Source organism: Eschrichtius robustus, chromosome 3 (assembly GCF_028021215.1).
Source record: "Eschrichtius robustus isolate mEscRob2 chromosome 3, mEscRob2.pri, whole genome shotgun sequence".
Classification (NCBI taxonomy): Eukaryota; Metazoa; Chordata; class Mammalia; order Artiodactyla; family Eschrichtiidae; genus Eschrichtius; species Eschrichtius robustus.
The window spans coordinates 4,540,915-4,554,438 of NC_090826.1; the positions used below are offsets into that span (position 1 = coordinate 4,540,915).

Here is a 13,524-nt window from a genome sequence, read left to right on the forward strand (position 1 = left end):
CAGGAAGGCCAGGTCAGGCCCTTCTGATCTAGAAGACAAGCCCAGGGGACACGGGGCAGGCTGCTCACTTCTGCATCTGGCTCAGTTCCACGCGGACAATCAGCTCGGTCTTGGCCGGCATGTTCTTGAATACATCAGCCTTGAGCCGCCTTAGCATGTGCGGCCCCAGAAGGTCATGCAGCTTCTTGATCTGGTCTTCCTTGGAGATGTCGGCAAACTCCTCCAGGAAGCCCTCCAGGTTGCTGCAAGAAAAAGCTAGGATGAGAGCCTGGAGCAGGCCAAAGCCCTCTGCAAAGGGAACCAGGATTGGGGTGGGGGAGCGGGCCAGCCAGCCCCCGGCCACCTGCCAGGGTCACAGGGCAGGCCAGCAGGCTGGTGGGCCACGGAGCCCTGGCCCTGCCCTAGGTGCCCGTCCAGTCTCTGTCTAAGCCTGTGTCACCCCCACCCATCGCGGCTGTCTCAGCCACACAGGATGCCCTCCTGTCCTCAAAGCTGTCCTGGACATGCAGTCTCTAGGACTCTTAGCCATATCACAGATAAGGAAACTGAGGCTGATGGGTGCCCAAGGCTATACAGTCCAGCCTGCCCTCGAATCTACATCTCCTGATTCCAGAATCAGCATTCTCCTCCCTGAATCCCCTGAGTAGGAAACTGAGGGGTCAGATGAAGACAAGAGGGCCGGGGCTCCGTCTTCACCCCCGTCTCCACCACCACCACCCCAGCCTTCTGCCTCCCATCGCTGCCCCCCGTGTGGTCACTTCGATCTTTGTGGAGGGACAGGAATGGGCCCGGGGTGTGGGGAAGGGACAGGAGCCCAGGAGGACCCCCGGGGTCTTCAGGGGCAGAGCCGAGGAAAAATCGCAGGATTAGCAGCAGCAAATGTTTCCCAGGGGCTCGGCATGGGTCAGCGCACTGCTAACACTCCCATGTTACTGGTGAGGAAACCGAGGTCCAGCGAGCAGCCCCAGAGCCGGGACGGGCACTGACCCCTCTTCCCTGGCTGCCCCCCACCCCACCTCCCCGGCCGGCCCCCCTGACTCACTTGAACCTCTCTGGAGTCAGGAAATTGAGGAGGTGGAAGAGCTCCTCCAGGTTGTTCTGAAGGGGGGTCCCCGTCAGCAGCAGCTTGTAATCGATCTTGTAGCTGTTCAAGACCCTAAAGAACTTGGGGAGGGGGGACAGGGGGCCTGTCAGGGGGCACCAGGCGGCCGGCCCATCCAGGAAGCACCGGAGCCAGCGGTCAGCACTTCCTACCTTGGACTGGTTGTTCTTGAGCCGGTGGGCCTCATCCACCACGAGGCAGGCCCACTCGATGGAGCCCAGGATGGCCTGGTCGATGGTGATGAGCTCGTAGGAGGTGAGCAGGACGTGGAATTTGATCTGCACTTCTTTCTGGAGGGAAAGGGAGGCGTTTGGGAGGAGAGCTGGGAGAGCAGCAGATCGAGGTCTCCAGAGACGAAGGGGCGAGGAGGAGTGTGGACAGGACCCCCAGAGAGCCCAGGGAGCCCTGGGACTGAGAGGAAGACACAGGCCACTGAGCGAAGGGGTCAGCTGAGGCCCAGAGCAACTTCCCCAAGAGAGCGGGGAAGGGCTGAGAGAGGCAGAGGGGAGCCTGTAGGCGGCACCTGGGTGTGCACCGGCCCTGCTCTTTTGAGCTAGACCTTGGTCAAGGTAATTAACCTCCCCAAGCCTCAGTCTCCTCACCTGTAAAAAGGGAGCAATACCGTCTATAGGAGGAATGCCACAAGAATTAAAAGGGCAAGTCTGTTCCTGGAAAAATTACACATAGTATGGAGAACGGTATGGAGATTCCTTAAAAAACTAAAAATAGAGCTACCATATGATCCAGCAATCCCACTCCTGGGCATATATCCGAAGAAAACCATAATTCGAAAAGATACACACACCCCAATGTTCACTGCAGCACTATTTACAATAGCCAAGACATGGAAACGATGTAAGTTTCCATCAACAGAGGAATGGATAAAGAAGATGTGGTACATATATACAATAGAATATTACTCAGCCATAAAAAAAGAATGAAACAATGCCATTTGCAGCAACATGGATTGTCATACCGAGTGAAGTAAGTCAGACAAAGACAAATATCATATGATATCGCTTATATGTGGAATCTAAAAAAATGGTACAAATGAACTTTTTTACACGAGAGAAACAGAGTCACAGATGTAGAAAACAGACTTATGGTTACGGGGAAAAACAGGGGGAGGGATAAACTGGGAGATTGGGATTGACATATACACACTACTATATATGAAATAGATAACTAATAAGGACCTACTGTATGGCACAGGGAACTCTACTCAATACTCTGTAATGACCTATATGGGAAAAGAATCTAAAAAAGAATGGATATATGTATATGTATAACTGATTCACTTTACTGTACACCTGAAACTAAGACAACATTGTAAATCAACTATACTCCAATAAAATTTTTTAAAAATAATATAAAAACAAAAACAAACAAACAAACAAAATTACACATAGAATTGCCATGCGATCCAGCAATTCCAATTCTGGGTATAGACCCAGAAGAAGTCAAAGGAGGGACTTGAATGAATATTTCTGCACACCTATGTTCATAGCATTATTCACAAGAACCAAAAGGTAGAAACACTCAAGTGTCCATGGGCAGATGAATGGATAAACAAAAGGTGGTCTATTCACATGATGGAATGTTATCCAGTCTTAAAAAGGAAAGAAATCCTGACACATGCTACAACGTGTTGAGTGAAATGAGCCAGACACAAGAGGACAAATACTGTACGATTCCACTTACATGAAGTACCAAGAATAATCAAATTCAGAGACCAAAAGTAGGGGGTTGCCAGGGGCTGGTGGAAGTTAGTGTTTAATGGGGACAGAGTTTCAGTTTTACAAGATGAGGAGCTCTGGAGATGATGGGAGTGATGGCTGCACAACAGTATAAATGTACTTGATGTCCACAAACCGTACTTGTAAAAATGGTTAAGATGATAAACTTTAAGTTATGTGTATTTTCCCACAATTTTAAAAAATAAAATAAATTAAAAAGCTGAGTCAGCAAAGCACCCAGCCCATCGCAGGACCCCAGGGTGAGCTCAGAAGTTGTTTCTGTGACTGATAGGCCCACAGGCCCATCCCTCTGGAATCACTGAGTCATTCCCTCATTCAACAAAGAGTTATTGAGAATTCCCTGGCGGTTCAGTAGTTAGGACTCAGCGCTTTCACTGCCATAGCCCGGGGTTCAATCTCTGGTCGGGGAACTAAGATTCCCACAAGCCGCGCAGCGCAGCCAAAAAAAACAAACCCACGCAAATAGTTACTGAGCATCTCCTGGGGCCACGACTATCCCCAGACGATGGAGAAAGCCGAGGTGAGGAACCCTGGGGAGGCTGGAGGTGATCCGCCAGCCCCCAGCACCGCAGGTAGCGCGTGAGAGCGCCAAGACTGCCTGAGTGCCCCCGCGTGCCAGGCGCAGGAAGTACTGCTTTGTGTCCTCGATTCTCAGAGTGCAGCCTGAGAACCAGAAGCGGGCACATCATCCGGGACTCTGTCAGACCCCACCCCAGAGCTGCTGGATCAGAACCTGCCCTTCAACAAGACCCCTGCTGACCCGGGGGCACAGGGAAGTCTGAGCGGCCCTGCCTAGTGCCTATTCATTCAACCCTCCACAACTCTAGACTGGGTCTGTTATCTCCATTTTGCTGAGAAGATTCTGAAGCACAGAGAGGCTAAGTGACTTGCCAGAGGTCACACAGCTGGTGGACTGGGTTGAATCGTGTCCCCTCAAGATCCAGGTCCACCCAAAACATCAGAATATGACCTTTTTTGGAGCTAGGGTCTCTGCAGTTGTAATTAGTTAAAATGAGGTCATCCTGGATTAGGGTGGGTGTCTTTATAAGAGAAGGAGACACAGACACACAGGGGAGACGGCCACCTGACAACAGAGGTAGAAACCCAAGTGATACAGCTGCAAACCAAGGAACGCCTGCAGCCACCAGATGCTGGAAGAGGCGCGGAAGGGTCCTCCCCCAGAGCTTCAGAGGGAGCAGGACCCTGCCGACAGCTGGATCTCGAACTCCTGGCCTCCAGAATGGTGAGACGATAAATTCTGTTGCTGTTTTCAGCCCCACCGCCACCCCGTTTATGGTTCTTTGCCCCAGGACATGGATACAGCAGGTAACTCTGCCTCAAGAGAAGCTCTGTGCCAGCCACTGCCTCCACCAGGGCCCAAGAGAAGAGACCCCAGATGGACTGCAGGGCCCCTGCGGCCCCCAGGGCAGACTGGGCGCCTGTGCAGGGTCCCCGGGGTGAGGAGTGCTCACCTTCATCCGGAACACCTTCTTCCCACTCCGAATGGCGTTGTCCTCAAACGAAAATTCGTTCTCCCGGATCACAGAGCGGCTCTCCTTGTCCCCCGTGTAGGTGACCACGTAGAAGTCGGGCGCCCACATCTCAAACTCACGTTCCCAGTTGATGATGGTGGACAGGGGCGCACTGACCAGGTAGGGCCCCTTGGAGTGGCCCTGGGGAGGGAGACGGACGCGCTGAGGCTGCTGGCCCACAGCCAGCACCGGCTACCCCTCCCCAGCCGCCCAGCCTGGGCCTCAAACCTCCTTGTACAGGGAGTAGAGGAAGACGATGGTCTGCACTGTCTTGCCCAGACCCATCTCATCGGCCAGGATGGTGTCAGTGCCCTGGGCCCAGGAAAAGCGCAGCCAGTTAAGGCCCTCCAGCTGGTACGGGTGCAGTGTGCCGCCCGTGGAGTCGATGTACCACGGCTGCTTGTCAAACTTGACCGTGGGCTGCAAGGAGGCAGAGGTTCAGACGTACTCTGGATCCTGGGCCACCAGGGCCCACCCCCCAGGCCTTTGCACACGCAGTTCCTTATGACTGGAGTACTCTTCCCACTCCTCTCATCCCTGCTAACTTATTCATCCTTCAGGTCACAGCTGGAATGCCTCTTCCTCCAGGAAGTCCTCCCTGACTCCTGGCCTGGCTTAGGTGTTCCCACCAAGTCCTCCCTTGTCGACCCTATACTTCTCCTATCAGGGCAGTTTCCCAAGTGTTGGATTCTCTGACTTTAAGCTCAGCTTGCGGTCACCATAGTGGTGACCTGTTCCTCTGAGTCCCATACAGTGACCAGGACACAGTGAGCACTTAGGCAACATTTGTTGGATGCATGCCCAGGGTGCCTGATCCCGAACATCACCTTTTATCCTGCAGCTCGGGGCCACCGCCCCCATGAAGTCCTCCTAATGTATCAGACCCATTCACCTTTCCCTGGCATCCCCCAGTCTCAAGCTGAACTCCCATTTCTGTGTGTACCCGCCATGGGCCCTTGGAAGATGAGCACTTCGTGAAACAGGGGGCAGAGCCTTGTTCCCCCAGGGCCAGCCCAGGGCCAGGTGCTAGCAGACACCCCAGAGAAGTTTGCTAAATGAATAATAGTCAACCTTCCACTCCCAGATGGGATCAAAGCTCCGGGGCAAGTTGTGGGTCTCCTCCCCGTGAACAGATAAGAATGGTGTGTAATTAGCAAATCAGCAGTTATGTTCCTGAGGTAAGAGACACACTTTTTGACTTAAGTGCTTGGAATTAGCTCAACGAAAGGAATGCAATTTCGTGAGCTACGCTGAGTAGAGACTATCTGCTCCACAGTCTGTGCACTGGTGACCCACCCTTCAAATCGCTCTGTCCCCCAGGAGCTGCCGCTCTGCATGAGGCTGGGGGACCCAGACTCCAGGGTGTGAGCCCTCCCCTGCGGGGAAGGGCTGGGTCCTGTCACCCTTGTCCCTGACTGAGCCGCAGAGCCCCCTCCTGCGCAGGTGCAGCTCCGTGTGCATAGACCCGCAGTACGAGTTCTCCAGAGACCTCCGGAGACCATATCCTCCTCCACGGCCAAGCCTAGGTGGAGGCCCTGGCAACCCCACCCCGGGGCCCCCACCCCACTCACATCCACAATGGGCGTGTCCGGGGGCTTCTCCTGTTTGTCGTCCTTCAGCTTCTTGCCCTTCTTGACCAGCCTCTTGGGCAGCCTGGCGTCCTCCCCCAGCATCAGCTCCCTGGGAAGGAGCACGGGATGATGAGAGCAGAGCTCAGGCCGGTGGGGGGGCGGGAGGCCCCGCCCGGGGGCCCCACCGTGGCCCACCTGTGGCCCCAGTAGGCCTGCTTCAGGTTGTCGTAGTAGGGGATGTCAATGTCGTCAATTTCCCAGGTGCACTGGTCGTAGGGCAGGTCTTTCCACTTGATCAGGTAATGCACATCCCCCTTTTTGTCGAAGCTGCAACACGGTAAACAGATGGAGGAGGGCGGGTCACCCGGGCAAGAGTCCATGGAGGGCACCTCACAGGATGCAAAGCCTCTCACCCCCGCGGTCCCCTGGGAGCCCCAGCCAGGAGGGCAGCACCAGGCAGGGACTCCAGAGAGGTGAGGCAGCTTGGCCGAGGCCACACAGCTAGTGAGAGGGAGGGAGGAGGGCACGGGTCGAGTGGCAGAGCAGAGGGACATCTGGGAGGCCACGCTAATGGGGGAGCACAGAACCAGCGTCCTCCATCCTTGGTGGCCGTGAATCCCATTCAGTCATGAGGATTCCCCCGGAATTCTCGATTTCTGAGTCAGATGGTTCTCCCCTGACCACAGACCTTTGTTTTCTCGCTTAAAAACTCCCACAGAGGGACTTCCCTGGCGGTCCAGTGGTTAAGACTCCGAGCTTCCACTGCAGGGGGCACGGGTTCCATCCCTGGTCGGGGAACTAAGATCCCGCATGCCACACGGAGTGGCCAAAAAGAAAAAAAGAAAAAACCTCCCAAGGACTGGAGGGGTGCCCATCCCGGTCTGGGGCCAATCCCTGCAAAGTAGAAACGAATGTAATTCTTGCAGGTGGGATGCCCTCTCCCAAAGACCCCCGGGGACACAGGGACCTGATGGCCCAGCCAGCAGCCCAGAGGGGTTGTTGCAGAGAAGCACCTTGCACTGCAGCTTGAATATGGCTCCTGGGAGGGTCCTGGGGCCTCCCACCCAACCTGAGTGCACTGGGCAACCGAGCCGGGGCAGCGCTGCAGGGCCGGGGGTGCCACGGCTAGCCTGGGGGCCACGGACAGAGAGACCAATCTCCAGTCACCATGGAAACCGACGGATTATTTTTTTTTTCAATAAATGATTGGTTATTACTCATAGACTCCATTCAGGTAATACAACTGGAGGAAATTCACCTACCCCGCTTTGAAGGCAGGGAGAAAACTTGCCACTTTTGTTTTGAACATGCAATTTAACAAAGGTAAAAAAATTGTGGATCAGTTCAACGGGGGGCTCAGGTCACAGTGAGGGCTGGGGATGGGAAGAGGAGGCATTTCATAGTCAAGGGGGTACTTTTTCAAATTCCCCTGGCCCATCTTCCTGACGGCCATGCTACCAGGAGCTGGCACACTCCTTGAACCCCCGCGGCAGCCCTGTGGGGTGGGTACTCTCATTATCCCATTTCACATGAGAAACACAGAAGCACAGAGCCCGGAAAATGGGAGCCAGGGTTGAAATCCGAGTGACAGGATCAGGTTCCTAAACTCTGCTCTACCCAACTCCTGCCTTCAGGACGCCTGTGGTCTGCTGGATCCCAAGTCCCCCGGAGGCAGAGCCTCCATGGGCCCCACCCTAAGGCCACCTATCAGCCACCGCTGGTTCTCAAGCGCCCGAGCTCAAGAATGAGCAAGAGGGACTTCCCTAGTGGCGCAGTGGTTAAGAATCCGCCTGCCAACGCAGGGGACACAGGTTCGAGCCCTGGTCCGGGAAGATCCCACCTGCCACGGAGCAACTAAGCCCGTGCGCCACAACTACTGAGCCCGTGTGCCACAACTACTGAAGCCCGCGCACCTAGAGCCCGTGCTCCGCAACAAGAGAAGCCACCGCAATGAGAAGCCCGCGCACCACAACGAAGAGCAGCCCCCGCTCACAGCAACTAGAGAAAGCCCACGCGCAACAACAAAGACCCCATGCAGCCAACAATAAATAAAATTAATCAATTAATTAATTTAAAAAAAAAAAAAAGAATGAGCAAGAGCTCCCACCTCCCCACCAAACCAAAGCCAAACTCTTGGAGTCCGGGGGGGGGGCTCCTGCCTTGGTCTCTGCGTCTGGCCTCTGCAGCCTCTGACCACTGTCACCTGGGCAATTTCACACTGCTCAACAAAGAGCTGTTGCAGGGGCACTGGGGTTTGGAACAGTGGCTAAGAAAGCAAGTCCTGCCGTCAGAAAAGCATGGGTTCCAATCCCAGCACCCCTGCCTCTTGGCTGTGTGACTCTGGGCAAGTGACTTAACCGTGCTGGCATCCATAAACACGAAGGCGGAAATAAAACGCCTACCTCTCGGTAGACGGCGCTCGGTGGTGTTAGCCATGTTATAAAGGAGCAGCAAGCATGTACTCAGCCCACAGCTCAGGCCCACCCTGGTCCCCAGGACCTTCCGGCAGGTTATCAAGCACTGACGTCAGCAGACACCCAGGAGCACAAGGGTCCCGACCCCCCAAGTGTCCCATCTACAACTTCCACTGGCCGTTCGTCAAGTTGCCCCTTTAGACACATGACTTAGGAGCTGCTCTCCTACCACGAGAGGGACATGCGTGCACATGCAAGTGTAAACATGCGTGCATGCATGTACCCAGGTGCATGAGGACCCCTCCAGCTGGACAGTCAGATCGCCGACAGTGGGGCCCCTTCCCCTACCACACCCACACGTGGTCCTGAGCCCATTTAGCAGGCTGAAGGGGCCGGCGTGTCCCAGACCTGCAGGCACCACCTCCAGCGAGGCTCAGGACCCCACCCGCCGAGCACACACCTGTGGTTCAGGATGCGGTGGATCACCATCCACTCGGGCTTGATGCCGTAGCGGTAGAAGCGCTCCTCCATCTTGGCGTAGAGGGGGTCCTTGTTCTTCCTCTTCTCGCTCTTGCCATCCTCATCGCCAGAGCCGTAGTCAAAGGGCGGTGGCTCATCCATATCATTCTTTCTTTGGTAGTTGCGATACATCACCGTGTGGTAGAGCTCCAGCTGCTCGCGAAGGGGACAGAGGTTACAGGAGGGAGATGGGCCGTGACCCCCCAGTCCCCCAACCCAGCTCCCCCAGCCCCCAGCCTGGGTCCCAAGCAGGACAGTCCTCACCTTCCGCCTCCCCCTCCCCAACTCCCAACAATGCCCCTCACTCAGGGAGCTGGCCAGGGCGTTTAGGTCCTGAGCACAGCCGCACCTGCCCAGGTGCCTCACCTGTAGCTCCTTCACCCAGGAGCAGTGCCAGTAGGAGAGCCCAGCCCACTTGACAAAGAACTCTCTCTCCGGGATGCCCTCTAGGGGCTTGGGTGGTGGAACGCCAGGCTCTACGTCGGACCCCGGCAGTCCCACCACGAAGGGGGCTGGGGGCTCTGTCCACCTCCAATGCAGGATCCGCTGGACTTTGCCCTTCAGCGGGGGACACTGTGGACAGAGGAGGGTTCCCAAGTTCAGGGCTTAGCTGCAGGGCCCCACCCCGAGGCTCCCTCCAACAAGCTGTACTGCTCCAAGTCAGACAGCACCACGGTGACTCCAAGACACCACTCTGTCCTCAGGAGACCACCCATGCCGTGCACGCTGATGAGGCGATACAGGCCTGCACACACACGCGTGCACACACACACACACACGCATAACGGAAGCCCATATGCACACAGGTAACCGAGGGCTGGCACGGCACAGCCCAGGATCCAGAGGGTGGGGGACCCAGCACTGGGGGTGGGCTGGGGACAACTCGGAGCATGGTGGCCTTCAAACGCCTACAGTGAATGGGGGGGAGGGACGGAGGGTGCTCTCCTCTCCCCGCAGAACCTGAGGCCCCAGCCCCAGAGGCCTCCTACCCTCTCGCCACCCCCAGCCCTGGGACAAGAGCCAGGTCCAGGCTGAGTCCGTGTGGATAGTTCAGCCTTGTGTGGCCTCGGGCAAGTCACTTTACCTCTCTGAGCCTCAGTTTTCTCATCTAAAGATGGGAATAACAAAAGGCCTGGTACTGGAAAACTCAGCAAGCGTTAGAGGGATGCCCAGTAAACGGTGGCTATGGTGGGCGGTGGTGGGTTTATCACCACCGCTTTTCTCTTCCCATAGCGGCTGTTTCCAGAAAGTGTGAAGGGGATGGCGAAGCAGAGCTGGCCTGGGTGAGGCGGTGGGCGGGACTCGGGGCGGATGGGAGGGGCTTGACTGAGCCCCGGCGGGGACGGGGGGGGGGGGGGCGGGGGCGGGTACTCGTGGGGCGTGTCCCGGATGGGAAGGGGCGGGTAGAGGCCTTGGTAGGCGGAGAGCCAGGCGGGGCCTTCGTAGGTGAGGCCTGGAGCAGCATGGCGATGGGCGTGGCCTGGGCCGGCGGAGGCGGGGCCTTGGTGGACAGGGCCTGCTGGGGCGGGGCCTCGGTGGGTGTGACCTTTGTGCGCAGAGCCTTGCCGGGGGAGGGGCCTGGCCATGACGGGCGGGGCCTTGCCGGGGGTGGGGCGTTCGGCGCGGGCCGGCGTAACACTCACAGTACAGCGCGGGCAGAGCCATTCACCGTTTGGGATCTCGGGCAGCGGCGGGTTGAGGCAGTGCAGGTGGTAGGAGGAGGGGCAGGCGTCGCAGCAGAGCAGCTCGCCGCCGTCCTTGCACACGCGGCAGAACTCCATGTGGTCGTCCTCCTCCTCCTCGCAGCCGCCCTCCTCCTCGTCGTCGTCGTCGTCCTTCGGCTCCCACTGGATCCCCTCCTTCTCCTGGAGGGGGGGAGTCCAGGTGGAGGCACCCTGGACCAGGACCCCCCCCCTCCACCAGGGAGCGACTCCCTCCCTCCCACTCGCACTTCCCCATGTTCTGCCCCAGAAGACCGTGCAGGAGTCCGGAAGCCAGGCACAGACAAAATCCCCGCCCCGGCGCGCGTCTGCCAAGGGCTTACACAGTGGGGACAGCTCCACTTGCCCTCGGGAGCTTTCTCCAGCTCTGGGTCCAGGCAGACGAGGTGGTAGGCCCTCGGGCAGGTGTCACACAGGATGATCTCCCCACCCTGCTGGCACACCTCACAGTAGTCCTGGTGGTCCGTCTCATAGCCGTCACCGTCATCAACTGGGGAGGGGGCAGAGGCAGTCATGGAGGGCCTTGTTCCCACTCCCAGTGCACAACCAATCTCCACGCCAGGCTGCCCTGTCACATACTAGGCACTCGATAGATGCTGGATGGTGGATGGACAGACAGGGTCAACAGGATGACTGAAAGAGCAAAGGGGTGAAGAGATGGATAAAAGGAAAGAAGGAAGGGAAGGAGGGAGGAGGAAGGAAAGAAGAAAGATGGGTGAATGCACAGAAAGATGAATGGCTGGATGAATAAAGGCAAGGGAGGGAGGGAACGAGGATGGAGAGAGGGAACGAGGATAGAGAGAGGGAACGAGGATGGGTAGGGGAATGGGGGTGAGGGGATACATGGGTAGAGGGTGGATGAGGTTAAGAAGCAACTCCTTCTCCTGTGCCCCCCTCTGCCAGTGCAAATGCCCTGGGGTGGCTCACATCACGGGTCCCTAACGTATGCAGACTCACTTGGACAGGACCGCCTCTCCTAACCACAGAGGCCAGGGTGGCTGAGGAAGCACAGGGGAGCTGCCTGCTGAGGCCTGAGGGTGCCCTTCTCCGCTCCCCGAGGGGGCTCTGCACGCCCACATCCACTGTGGTGGCCACGGGAACCCTGCAGACAGGAGTCTTACTTCTCTTCTTCTGGCGCCTCCTCTTGCTCTTCCTCCCCAGCAGGGCAGAACACTCAGAGCGCACGGAGGAGCTGTGGATGCTGGCGCTGTCGAAGTCCGACTCCTCCCGCTCCTCCTCCTCGCTCTGTGGGTGCAGGGGAGGGCCTTGTGAGCCCAGAGCCAGCCCTGGGGGCTCATCTCCAGGCTTCGCAGGCCTGGGGCGGGGGTGGGGCAGGGCACAGTGGAGGCTCCAGAGGCACAGTGCTGTCTATCTCTGGTTCATCTCGTCCCTCCACCCAGCTAGAAAACCCTCAGCCCACCGGTCCAGCCTGATGGCCTTCCACCCTCCCCAAGCCCTGCTCTCCAGCCCTCAGACCCTCCCCACTCTCCACCTCCAGAACTCTCCCAGGCCCTGCCCTCCACCCTGCCAAACTCCTACGCATCCCTCAAGGGGAAGCCCTAAGGACACCTCCCCCAAGGAGCCTTCCCAGATCTCTCCCTAATGAGACCTGTTGCACAGCCTTGTGCCAGGTCCGACGTGTCCCATCGGCCTGTCATTGGCTCTCTCCCAGTGCACATGCCCACACCCTTCCAGACTGTGAGTAGCTCCAGAGCAGGACCCACCGTGGTGGAGCAGAGGACCTAGCACATTAGTATGTGCTCAAAAGCTAAGCTGAGCTGGACCACCAGCTCTGGGCTGGACCATGCCTGCTGCTCCGTGCTCCCCTCCACAGCAGCTAAACTTGAGACCTTTCACTTGCCCCTACGAAGGAACAAAGAGATGGCTTCCATCTCTGCCCCTCTGCAGGGCTGGGTCAGGTGAGGGAAACAGGTGCCCTGTAGGGGCAGGAGTGGGGTGAATGCCTCCACCCCCGGAGAAAGAGGGCTCAAAGGCTCAGACACGGACTTAGGGTCATTCCAAACCTGGTGACAGAGCTGGCCCTGGAAGGGCAAGGGAGGGGCAGGGCTCCAGCCCAGCCCTATCCTGCCTACATGCCACCTTCCTGAGGCCTGCCCTCCCAGCACATCTGGGCGTCCAGGCACCCCCCAGGACTCTCCCGCCTGCTGCCCAGATGGAGAGGCACCTGGGGCGGAAGGAGCCGGGACTGAGCCCCCAGCTCAGCAAGGTGGGCAGGAGAGCTACCCACCCAGAGTCCAAGCTACAGGGGCCCTTGGAAGGATCGAGGCTGAGCCCCTCACCAGTCAGGTGGAGAAACAGGCCCAGCAGGCCTGAATGTAGAATGGGAGAGTCCGGGGCAGGGGCAGGGGGATGGTATGTACAAGACCTGCCCCCTGCCTGGTTCAGGAGAATAAACTGATAGCCCTGCTTTCCATGTCACCCAGCCGTTGCCTGTTACACACACACGCACGCACACACACACTCACACTCACACTCACCGAGGAGCCTTTCTTCCTCTTGCTGCCAACCCCTCCGAAGCGGAACTTGAGCCCGGCCACCTTTCTCCCTTTGCCCTTTTTCTTCACATCCTTGGAGCCTTTGATCTTCTTCCTCACTCCAGGCCCTGAAAAGCACGGGTGGAATAACCAGCGCCCGCCACGGCTCACTCACTCACCGCCGTGCTTTCACTCGGCCTCATGAGAACCCGCTTTAAGGAAAGGATGGTTTCTGCCGTTGCCCCTTCTCAGGTGAGAAGACTGAGGCTCAGAAAGGGGACGTCCTCGCTAAAGTTGCACAGCAGAAGGGGAAGCCAGAGAGTAACCGTGGCCCAGTCCCTGCTCTGGCCGCTGCGCTGCCATCTTGGGAACAGTCCTGGCCCAGCCCTCTCCCCGAAAGGAGCTGTCCCCAG

The 13,524-nt window shown here is 57.6% G+C and overlaps 1 protein-coding gene across 3 annotated transcripts in view; it reads right to left on the reverse strand.

Annotated features, from left to right (window-relative positions):
• The window catches only part of CHD5 (chromodomain helicase DNA binding protein 5), a 65,343-nt gene that overhangs the window by 29,038 nt on the left and 22,781 nt on the right, over positions 1–13,524 (reverse strand). For all 3 annotated transcript variants that reach the window (XM_068538767.1, XM_068538768.1, XM_068538766.1), the window contains exons 6-18: positions 13,115–13,239; positions 11,738–11,861; positions 10,940–11,106; positions 10,539–10,760; positions 9,262–9,468; positions 8,837–9,048; positions 6,158–6,289; positions 5,963–6,071; positions 4,620–4,811; positions 4,332–4,532; positions 1,255–1,392; positions 1,043–1,164; positions 69–242 (exon numbers count right to left, since the gene is read on the reverse strand). In XM_068538767.1, the coding sequence (XP_068394868.1) occupies positions 69–242; positions 1,043–1,164; positions 1,255–1,392; positions 4,332–4,532; positions 4,620–4,811; positions 5,963–6,071; positions 6,158–6,289; positions 8,837–9,048; positions 9,262–9,468; positions 10,539–10,760; positions 10,940–11,106; positions 11,738–11,861; positions 13,115–13,239 (2,125 nt within the window). The remainder of the gene's footprint in view (positions 1–68; positions 243–1,042; positions 1,165–1,254; positions 1,393–4,331; positions 4,533–4,619; positions 4,812–5,962; positions 6,072–6,157; positions 6,290–8,836; positions 9,049–9,261; positions 9,469–10,538; positions 10,761–10,939; positions 11,107–11,737; positions 11,862–13,114; positions 13,240–13,524) is intronic.